General features: G+C 40.0%; 1 protein-coding gene across 1 annotated transcript; it reads left to right on the top strand.

Moving 5' to 3' along the window:
• The first annotated feature begins 8,018 nt into the window (after positions 1 to 8,018).
• On the top strand, positions 8,019 to 8,918 carry LOC129752996 (uncharacterized). The gene has a single exon (XM_055748789.1). The coding sequence runs from the start codon at positions 8,019 to 8,021 to the stop codon at positions 8,916 to 8,918; it is 900 nt and encodes a 299-aa protein (XP_055604764.1).
• Positions 8,919 to 11,581: the final 2,663 nt, after the last annotated feature.

Below are 11,581 nucleotides of genomic sequence, written 5' to 3'. Positions count from 1 at the left end.
ACTCTGCATGGAATACTATATAGTTCGAGTTTTGAAAGCGTGAGGAGAAATTTTCCACATTTTCAAGTAATTCAAAAAGGAATTTAAATTTAGTTGCTAACTTCTACGTACCATCTGCAAATTTCGACCTTTGGCTGAAAGCAAAGTATCGTCAGCAAATAATCTTCTTCCTTTTTCTTCTAGTACATCAGGAAGATCAGAGGTATAAATATTGTATAAAATTGGCCCAAGTATACTGCCCTCAGGGACACCGGCTCTAATGGGTGTCCTTGCAGAGCATGAATTTTCATAGCTTACTTGCAAAGTTCGGCTATTTAATTAATTTTGAATAATTTTGGTGAGATATATAGAAAAATCAAATTTAGCTACTAAACCTTTGTGCCAAACCCTGTCAAAAGCTTTTTCAATATCAAGAAGAGCAACACCAGTTGAATAACCTTCAGATTTGCTAGCGTTAATCATATAAGTTACACTCAAAAGTTTATGTGTAGTAGAATGTCCATGACGAAAACCAAATTGTTCATCAGGGAAAATAGAATTCTGATTAAAGTAGATCATCATTCTATTCAAAATAACTCCCTCAAATAGTTTACTTAAAGAAGGAAGGAAACTGATTGGTCGATAACTTGAAGGCTCTGAAGCACTTTTTCCAGGTTTCAAAATTTGAGTTACTTTGGCATTTTTCCATTTATTGGGAAAAATAAGGCAAGTGAAGATTTTAATTAAAAAAATTAAAGTGCTTTCAGGCAACTTTTTTAATAAGAATATAGAAAATCCTATCTTCCCACGGCGCTTTCGAATTTTTAAATTTTTTGAAAATCAATTCAAGTTCATCAGTTCATCAGTTTCAATTAAAATCATGGGCAGACTCAAATTGTTGGGTTAATTTTTGAGGTTTTTATGTGTTAGTTAAATGAAGTTTATCTCTATCTTTCGAAGTAGGAATTGGCTTCTGGGGCTTTCTCAAAATTTTAGTCAATTTCCAAAATGGCTTTGAGTAGGGTTTTTTGTCCTCTACTGCTTTTTCAAAATTTTCGTTACGAATAAAATTTAAACGACGTTTGATCCCTTTTTGAAGGTAGCAATTAGAGTGTCCATTTCCCGGCCATTTTTTCGTTCCCGGGAATCAGGAAATCTGGTGGCCTGTTACCCGGGAATTCCTGGGATCCCGGGAAGTATTCAAAAACATGTAAAATATATGCACTTGGATTCAACTATAGCTTATCGAATCATTCGTGCATATAAGCCCATAATTTGTTCAAATGTACTATTAAAAACAGTCAAACGAACTATAAAATAACCTGAATAAGTCAAATGAATTCATTCATGCTATAAGGGGTTGATAAAAAAAAGTTTTTATTTGTTTGATTAATCCAACCTTTTTTCGTTTTTTCTGAACACTTTACATATTTGCTCTTCATATGAAATAAAAAGAAATCTTTTTCATTTTGAAGTTTTAAATTAACCTGGCTTTCAAAGCCAGAGGAAAACAAGTGCATAAATGTTACTTTCAAGAAAACACAATCGTCCTACCTGTTGCGCGGTTATTCATATATTTTTCGAAGTGTTGTGGGTTTTCGTTCAATTAAAACGTTGTGGATATACATATAATCTTTTTAAACTTAACGATTTGAATTAAAATAAAAGGGCACCAAATGGCTACAAAATGTCTACTGCCACAGGAATCGGCATATTCTCAATATGTTTTGTATCACTACATTTTCAAAAAGAACAATAAGAATGGTTCCGGAGGCTATCAGGCCTTTCCGCAGAAATTATTTCATACATGTCGGGAATTCCCGGGAGTAAAACTATGATTCCCGGGATTCGGGAATTCCCGAATTTTTCAAATTCCCGGGAATTCCCGACCGGGAAATCCCGGGACGGACACTCTAGTAGCAATGAATAAATTTCAGATAAAGATCTCTAGTTCGTTGATATTGGCATCGACGAATGTTTTTCAGTCGTATCAAAAACTGAAGGTCATCATCAATCAAAGGTTGATTAAATTTATGTTTAACTTTAGGTATTGAAGCGGCTTTAGCATTGACTATTGAAGTTGTCAAATTTTCTACAGCCAAATCAATATCTTCTATTAAATTCAGTGGAACGTTCACATCTAAAATACGTTCAATGAAATTCCAACATCGCTCCCAGTCAGCTTTTTGAAATTTATAAGTTGATTTTAAAGGGTTTTCAATGGGACTTTGGGATAAAGAAAAGGTTACTGGAAGGTGGTCTAAATCGAGGTCCGCATGAGTAACTAATTGACTACAATGCTCGCCTGAATCCGTTAAAACCAAATCAATTGTGGAGGGATTTCTAAGTGAAGAGAAACAAGTATGCCCATTAGGATATTCAACAGTATAATAACCTGCAGAGCAGTTATTAAATAAAATATTCTCATTAGAATTCGATGAAATATTATTCAAAGAACGGTGTTTTGCATTAAAGTCCCCAATTATGAAAAAATTAGATTTATTTCTGGTGAGTTTTTGTAAATCTCCCTTCAAAATTTTTTCTGTTCACCGCTACATTGTAAAGGCAAATATGCGGCCACAATCATAATTTTCCCCATAGAAGTTTCTAATACAATTCCAATTGTTTCTAAGACTTTTGTATTGAAAGAAGGAAGAAGTCTAAATTTGAGACGACTATTGATGACAATAGCTACACCCCCACCTTGTCGATCAAGTCGATCATTTCGCAAAATTTTAAAGAAAGCATTGCTTTTCAAGTTATTGTCCGGCTTTAAAAAAGTTTCAGTGATGGCAGCAATATGTATGTTTTGAGTTTTCAAAAATAAAAAGGATTCATCTTGGTTTGCCAGCAAAGAACTAGCGTTCCAATTTATAATATTTAAAAATCTATTTGGATCCAAGAGGGAATCGTAAAGTCATAATAATTTTGTTAGCATAATTGAAAGAAGTTTGGAAAGCTTCAAACATTGTTAAAGTATGAGAGAATAACGCAGGTTTGTGATGGAATTGAGTTAAACATTGTTTATTTCCTTCGTCAAGTCCTTATAAGCTAACTTAGACCTATAGCGATAACAATCTTGTCGCTTAACCTAGGTGATTCTCAACTCAGAATCATTCCTTAATTTCTATCATATTCTGGGCTAACCACCCAGAATAAACTGCCAACACTGCAGGGTAACTCATAGCCACTAGCTGTGTTGGCTGAGTTTAGCGTGCATGATGACAACATTTATATTGTTGTCATCATCATTGACCATCATTAACTGTCAACCGCTATTGTTCTCAATATGCGAATTGACTAAAGAGAACGAAACCAAAACAATCGGTTTTGGTTTTGTTCCAATGCAAGTGGCCGCGAAAACATCGAGTCCGGAAAAACATAAGTATCAACAGCTTTCAACATAAGTTGCATCATTTCCATAAAATTTTGAAGCCAAAATTTTAATTTTTCCTCGATAATTTCACCCAAATTAACAAAATTGTTAGGATCAGAAAATGAAAGAGAAGAACAGGTATTTGAATTTGAATTTCGGGGACTTTCCCAAGCCTTTGCATGAACGTTGAGACTTGGTTTTTTCCCATTTTTATTAGTTATGCCTGGAGAGGGCAACCCATTTTCAACCACCTCTGAGAACGTTAAACAACGAGTCTGTGGCACAGATTCAGCACAGATAACATTAAAATCACTTCGAGCATTACCAAGCCGTGATTCTAATGTAGGCCGAGGCTGACTGCGAACAGGCAGATTGTATGCCGGCCTGACGTGTGAAGACGAAAAAGAGGAAGGAGGAGAAGAAACTTTCCTGACAACTTTGGGATTTTTCCTTGAAGCAATAACTTTTGCCCTAACGGGATAGTTTATGGAATTGGAGGAATGATTACCTGCGCAATTCGCACACTTAAAAAATTCTGTTTTTGGCTTATCACCACCAAAAAGGCATTTAGATTTTTCATGATCGAATGAGCCGCAAAACATGCATCTGGCATTCATTCTACAATTTTTAGTGCCATGACAAAAAGCTTGACAACAACGACATTGCGTAATATTTTGTAAAAAATTGGTATGGGATTTACGAAAGGTTCAAATTTTACTCGACAATGAAACATAAGACGAGCCTTTTCCAAAATTTTCAAATTATTAACCTGATCCTTTTTAAAATGGATCAAATAAAGTTCAGGAGCAAAATCAACACTACTGGTATTATTCGTGTTGGTTCTTTTCCTCATTTGAATAACTTGAATTGGAGAAAAACCTAACAAAGAATTTAATTCATTTGTGATCTCATCCGGTGTCTGATCGCCGGTGAGACCACGAAGTACAACTTTAAAAGGACGATCACCTCTAGTGTCGTACGTAAAAAAGTGTTGTTTTTTATTATTCAAATAATTTAAAATTTTTTGAAAATCATTAAAAGATTCCGCCAATATACGAGCAGTTCCCCTTCGACCGATCTGAAAAGAAATCTTCACATCCTTGACGGAAGTGACGATTTCTTTTCGAAAGGCATTGAAGTCAGGAATCGTGACCGTAATTGGTGGAATCTTTTCGTTTTTAAGAGTATAAGAAGAAGAAGAAGGTTTCTTAGTACTCTTATCAGAATTAAATATGAATATTTCCTCATCACCGATGTTATGAAGGACATCGAATGAATTGGAAATTTCAACTTTTTTGGCAGATGGCCCTGGATTAGGTTCAGCAATCCGTTTTCTTCCGGCCCTTGAGCCGGCCGAAGACTTCCCCATGCTGGAAAGAAAAGAGAAAATATGAATAAAAGAAAATGAAAATAATTTTAGCACTGAAAAGTGCTGATTGAAATACAGGTAAGGAAAACATAAATAATGTAAAATGTTCCTGCAGGTACACAGCAACGATACGATGCTCCGGCGTACGTGTTGACGGCTCAACGGTACAGATGGAAGTGGAAGAATGATGTTGATTCAAGTTGTACAAATGCGAACTGTGCAAAGTTGTGGATCCACTGTGCAAACTTGAGAAGGAATGGTAAAAGAATTCCTACTTATTGCCAGCGTTGAAAATTTTTCGTGTATAACAGACTCTCTACCGACCGCCATGCATCGAATGAGCAACAAATTGATATTGGACGAAAAATTACAAAAATAATTCTTTTGTTAAGACGGCCATAGATATTCTTACATATCAAAGTTACAATAAAAACGATATGAGCTTCACGAGTACACTGTAGATGCAGATTTATTTAAAGTCTGTTTCACATAGAATCTGGTTGGATAAAAAAGATCATTTCTCCGCAAAGAAATAACGTACAACAAAAGTGAAAATGTCATTTGGTAGGGTTTTTATAGCACTTTAAGGAAAAAATACATACAAATCATTCGTCAGCTTTTCGGATGAATTTTCGAACTTTTTTTTTGTGATACTACCCATCATTTTCTACACAGTACTGGTGGTAACCTCATTCGCCATCTTGTTCCACCACTTTTCCATTTGAGCGGGTTTTTTCATGGTTCTGCCACATTTTTTCAGTTTGCCCTTAACTATTGCCCAATATTTCTCGATGGGACGAAAATCCGGACAGTTTGGTGGATTGATACTTTGATCTTATACAAAATCGATCTTGTTCTCCTTATATCACTTAACGACATCCCGGCTGTAGTGGCAGCTTGCCAGGTCCGGCCAGAACTTCACCGGACCTTTGTGGGACCGAATGAATGGCAAATCCCTCTTCTGGAGACATTCTTCTTTGTAAACATTTCCATTCATTGTGTCCCCAGTGATGAAAATCTTAGTCTTTTTCTCACAACTACAGATCCCTTGCCAAATCATCAACTTACGAGCAAATTTATCTGCGAAAACAAACTTGAATCTTCTCGCAACATTCCCTTAACGCTTCGCAAGGTAAATTTGTTACCGGGTATTTGTCCAAAATCCATTTTGACGTAAGTTTCGTCGTCCATCAAAATGCATCCGTTGCACTTGGTCAACACTTTCTCGAACAACTTCCTTGCCCTGGTTTTGGCAACCAGGTTATGTTTTAAGCGTCCTGTTGGGGTGTTTGCTTGCATGATACGACAGCAAGCCTTCTTGCAAACAAATTCGTCGAGTTGTACTGTGGTTCGTCTTGAACTTTTTCGCCAAATCACGCAGGGTAGATTCTAGGATTATTGTGAACTGATCGAATTACCTTTGCTCGCAGCTTCCGGTCATATGTTCCACTTTTACGCCTGGTTTGTTTTGCTCGATCCACTGTAAGGGTCTTCCGGTAACGTTGCAGCACCGAATTTACGGTCGGTTTTGGATATTTCAGGAATTTCGCGATCTTTACCCCTGACCACGTCGGTTTCTCTACGTGAGTGTGCAGAATTTTCTCTCGCCTTACGCGTTCCATCGTCGATAACTTTTGACTGACTGCTTCAGTCTTGATGAAATTTTCACCACTAAGTAAACAAACCATCCGGATCAAAACACTGTCAATAGATTCGCGATGTGACAGCTAGGGGCGCTGCAGTAAATGAAAAAATACGACCAGATTCTATGTGAAACAGAGTTTATATTTATTATAATTATATTGATCTATATATTGTTTAATGTTCATCTTCTGTTTCAAGGTGAAGCAGGTTAATAACAGTTTTTTTTCATCTAATAATATCTCGAGTGCAGCAACTCCTACATCCTGCATTGTTCCAATTCTTGATGACTTTCGACAGTGTGCTTCTCGAATTTTTCTGAAGTCTTTGTTACGAGACTCTTGAGCTGCTTCCCTTAGCATACCCGTAATTATATTGCAAATTAGAATGAGTGGTCAAGATTTATTAAGTTACAAAAAAATACCTATTGATAGCAGAGCAGCAGCTATGGCCTTGGATCCATGCATCAAGGTTTTATGTGCACTTGCAGGCATAGGGTACCATTCATACAATTTCACATACAACCGTGCGGTTTAGACCGCATATTCATGGTATGCCTAAACTATGACTTTTTCCCCACATGAAAGCGTTTTAAGAACACTGACCAATCTGTCAAGCAGCTCTTCATCTATACCAGTGATTTGACTAGTTATTGATGGGCTTGCAAAACAACGACGAGCTGCGTTGCCAGTGTTTGTTGTGTCCTTTCCTTCTTTGACAACATCCAACATCAAACCCAATTCTTTTTTAAATCTATTTAAAATATGGTGTTTCCGTTGCTCTACAGCTTCTCTATCGTGATGAGTCCTACGGTATTGCTTGATATCCATTCTGTAACTCACATGTAACATCCACACCATAAAGCGAATAAAAGCATGCAGAGCTGACAAAACTATCGTCAATGATTTCGGATTTTCAGGCCGTTGCAGTATATCATCTATCTTATTCATTATTTTCGGTGTAGCTGAGCAAACTGTACAATTTCGAGATGATGTTCCTGTCAACGCATTGTGCACTTTACCATCAATCATAGTGCACGACAACACATGATTTATCTGTGAAAAAAATAGTTTAAGGTCATCATAATCAATTATTTCTATTCAAATGCATTGATCAATTCTTGTTTTGTCACCTTAGTTCTACCAGCTATTGTGTTTATTATTGTTGGTACGAGTGTGCAGACTGACTGCTTCAATCTTGATGAAATTTTCACCACTAAGTAAACAAACCATCCGGATCAAAACACTGTCAATAGATTCGCGATGTGTGACAACTCCGGCCAAGAATAGAAAGAATAGAAAGAGAAACAATAAGTCGATTTGTGTACTTACGGAGCTCCGTTTCTTTGCGTTGTTCTACCGTGTTTTTACCTAATCTATCGTTCCCTTTGGTGTCGTACGCGCTATCCAGTTATTTGTGCCGCCGTGAATAGTGGAATCCTGCCCGTTTCGTGTGTTCCGTGCCGAAAATTTGGTCGTTTTGGTGCCACTCTGTTGCCGTTTGTTTTGTTTTGATTTCGTGCGCGGCACAGATACTTTCTGAACAGACGAGGAACTGTGGGAACAAAAACTCAACGGAAAAAAAAAGTTTTTTTTTGTGCACCGATTAGGCTTTTTTTTTGGAGTTTTTTCGAAACTATTTCGCTTCGACATAATGGCCAATACGAAGGATAAGAAGCAGTGTGGAGAGTGTCAATTGTTCATTAATGATCTTGAGCCTATCGGTTGTGGTTTTTGTGGCAATTTTTTCCACATCAGCCAGCAGTGTTGTGGATTCAACATCCGCCTTAATAGGGAGCTGTTCACCCAGGGTAAGGTCATTTTTATATGCACCCAATGTCGTAACGAGCTCAACGGACGAAGTATCCGCCGTTATATAGACGATAACTCGATCTCGGATGGAAATTCCGTCCCAATAACCGCGCTTGACAAGCTTACTCAACAGCTCGACTCACTATCTAAAAAAGTCGATGATATGGCTCAGAAGCAATATCCTCCGATAACAGCTTCCTCGTTTCCCCCTTTGAAAGGGACACCGCGAACGTATCCGTCTCCGAACATTAAACGTCGCCAAGGTAATGATGGACTATCTCTTGTGTCTTCCACAATGACCGGGACTAAGGCTGTCGATCTTAGCGATCTATCAGTCTCGTTTATTGTACCTCCTCCCGCAACACCTAAGTTCTGGTTGTACCTAGCTGGTCTCCAGCCGCAGATCACGGACGAAGATGTTGACAAAATAATATCCCGCTGCTTGAATCCTTCTACACCAGTTGAAATGAAACGACTGCTACCGAAAGGAGTTGATGGGTCCACTCGTAGATATGTGTCTTTCAAAATTGGATTGGATCCTATGTACAAAGATGCTGCATTGAACCCCATGACGTGGCCTACAGGGTTGCTCTTTCGGGAATTTGTGGATCAGCCAAAAAACTACAACCGGCAGCCTTTGACTCCTGCCCCAATGGTTCAACGTTTTCAACCTATGGAAGCTACTACCCCGACCGTATCCGGCCCTGGTCGATCCACAACCGCACCAGCGGCCCTGATGTAGGCTCTCCCAGTATCTTTGAGGATGATGGGATCCACTCGGCCTCCTTTTTAGCCAACGACGATGACAAGATCTCAAACCTCGCCGAATTGTTTTACGACGTTTCTTCAAATATTGGAGGAATAGCCAGCGCTGATTGGGTTTCATCACTGGGACGCATCGATCTTGGCACTTGGGAGGCCTCAAAGCCCCTCGACTCAGTCGCGCAGTTTCCAGCCAGCGTCTTCAGCCGTCCCAGCCCTGAGTTCGATAGTGGCAATGAGGTCCTCCAGCCTACTTTTCCAGGCAAGTACTCATATTCTTCTGGAACACTTTCCCTGTGTGATGAAATTTCAACCTATCACAGATTCTACAATGGCCAGCTACGTTCTCCAGTTTTTTCATGGGCTTCATCACCAGGACGCATCGACTTGAGCTTTTTGGAGACCCCGGAGCCCTTCGACTCAGTCGCGCTGTTTCCAGCCAGCGTCATCAGTCGTCCTGGCCCTGAGTTCGTCGGAGGCGAGGGGGTTCTCCAGATCACTTTTACAGGCAAGTACCCCATTACGACCAAACCATCTTGCTTGCGTTCCCAGTTTCCGCTTTACCACAGATCCATCTCGCAAAATCATCCGCACGACGCTCCTGCTACGATCGCTACTGGGTTTTCAGCTCCGGGGCGCAACGAATTGGGAATTACGGAGACCCCTCAGCCCTTCGAATCAGTCGCGCTGTTTCCTGCCTGCGTCAACAGTCGTCCCGGCCCTGAGTTCGTCTGTGGCGAAGGGGTTCTCCAGCCTGCAGTTTCAGGCAAGTATGCTGTCATTGACCGTTCTTCTCCGCGTGATGGATTCTGTTCTTCCAGTGATGGTCGTTCCCGTCTTACACCCAAATCGTCTGACTCCATCAGTTTCCTCTATCAGAATGTCGGCGGTGTTAATTCGTGTGTTGTCGATTACCTGCTTGCTACATCGTGCTCCAGCTATGACATTATCGCCTTCACTGAAACATGGCTGAACGACCGCACGCTCTCCAATCAGATCATCAGAAGATGCAGAACAACTGACCAGGGCTGTGAGTAATGTCTCACCTCTAGGCTCTTCTCTAAATGGTATTCTCGTCGACGATGCAGCTATCTCAAAAGCAACCGCCAAACTCAAAAACTCTAGTTCTAAGGGCCCGGATGGAATACCAGCCACTTTTTTGAAACGGTTTATGCCGCATCTGCTAATACCTATCAGGCAAATATTTCAAGCATCGCTGGACGGCGCAATCTTCCCCGCTTTGTGGAAAAAAGCATATATGTTTCCTGTTTACAAAAAGGGAGATAAGAAGGATATTAACAACTACCGTGGTATCTCAGCTCTGTGTGCTATTGCAAAACTGTTTGAGCTGGTTGTGTTGGATCCCATTTTTTCATTCTGCAAGCACCACTTTTCAAACGATCAGCACGGTTTCATGCCTAAACGATCAACTACCACAAATTTACTGACGTTCACATCTTTTGTACAAGAAAGCTATGCCAGGAAGACCCAAACCGATGCTATTTATACAGATCTGTCTGCTGCATTTGATAAAGTAAACCACGAGATTGCTCTAGCAAAGCTAGGTCGCTTGGGCTTCTGTGGACCATTACTGGAGTGGTTTCGGAGTTACTTAACGGGACGAAAGTTGTCCGTTCATACTGGAGAATCCTTCTCGAGACAGTTTCTTGGCTCTTCCGGAGTGCCGCAAGGAAGCCATTTAGGACCAATAATTTTTGTCATCTATTTTAATGATGTTCTGTCGCTTCTCGATGGCCCAAAACTCGCTTATGCAGATGATTTGAAACTGTATCACACCATCAATGATAGAGACGACATCGATTTCCTGCAACGGCAGTTCACCATTTTTGCTGACTGGTGCGACAACAACTGTCTACCGCTAAATCGCAGTAAATGCTCGATCATCACTTTTTCTCGCAAGCGACACCCTCTTTATGCTGAGTACATTCTCGGGGATAAAACAATTTCCCGGGTTGACCAAATCAATGATCTGGGTATTATTCTCGATCAACGGCTTGAGTTTAAGACTCACACGAACTACGTTGTAGACAAAGCCTCCAGAAATCTTGGTTTCTTGTTTCGCGTGGCTAAAGAATTTAAAGATGTGTACTGCTTAAAAAGCTTATATTGCAGCATAGTCCGTTCCGTTCTTGAGTATGCCTCAGCTGTCTGGTGCCCTTACTACCAGAATGGAGTTGAACGAATCGAGGCTGTCCAGCGGCGCTTCATGCGATATGCCCTTCGACACCTGAACTGGAAAGATCCTTTTCGTTTGCCCAGTTATGAGAATCGTTGCCGCCTGATAGACTTAGACACGCTTCAAGTCCGAAGAAACGCTACACGTGCTTTGGTCGTTGCGGATCTCCTTACATCGAGGATTGACTGTCCCTCGCTGCTGGAAGCTATTCCTCTCAACGTGCGACCGCGAGGATTGAGAAACCAGAATCTGCAACTCTATGTTCCCGTTCGGCTGAATAATTATGGGGCTAACAGCGCTCTTATAGGCATCCTAAAAACCTTCAACCGTTTTTCGGAGTACTTTGACTTCGGCGTTCCCAGAAATGTTTCCCGTAGAAAAATATTGGACAAGTCAAGATTTACTTAGATGTTCTTAGATTTTATGTCAATTTATATATGTTACCT

This window comes from Uranotaenia lowii, chromosome 3 (assembly GCF_029784155.1).
Source record: "Uranotaenia lowii strain MFRU-FL chromosome 3, ASM2978415v1, whole genome shotgun sequence".
NCBI classification, from domain to species: Eukaryota; Metazoa; Arthropoda; class Insecta; order Diptera; family Culicidae; genus Uranotaenia; species Uranotaenia lowii.
This window is presented reverse-complemented; position numbering and strand designations above follow the sequence as displayed.

What these genes read in the sequence shown, in the direction of transcription:
- LOC129752996 (XM_055748789.1), top strand. Translation starts at nt 8,019, where the DNA reads ATGGCCAATACGAAGGATAAGAAGCAGTGTGGAGAGTGTCAATTGTTC.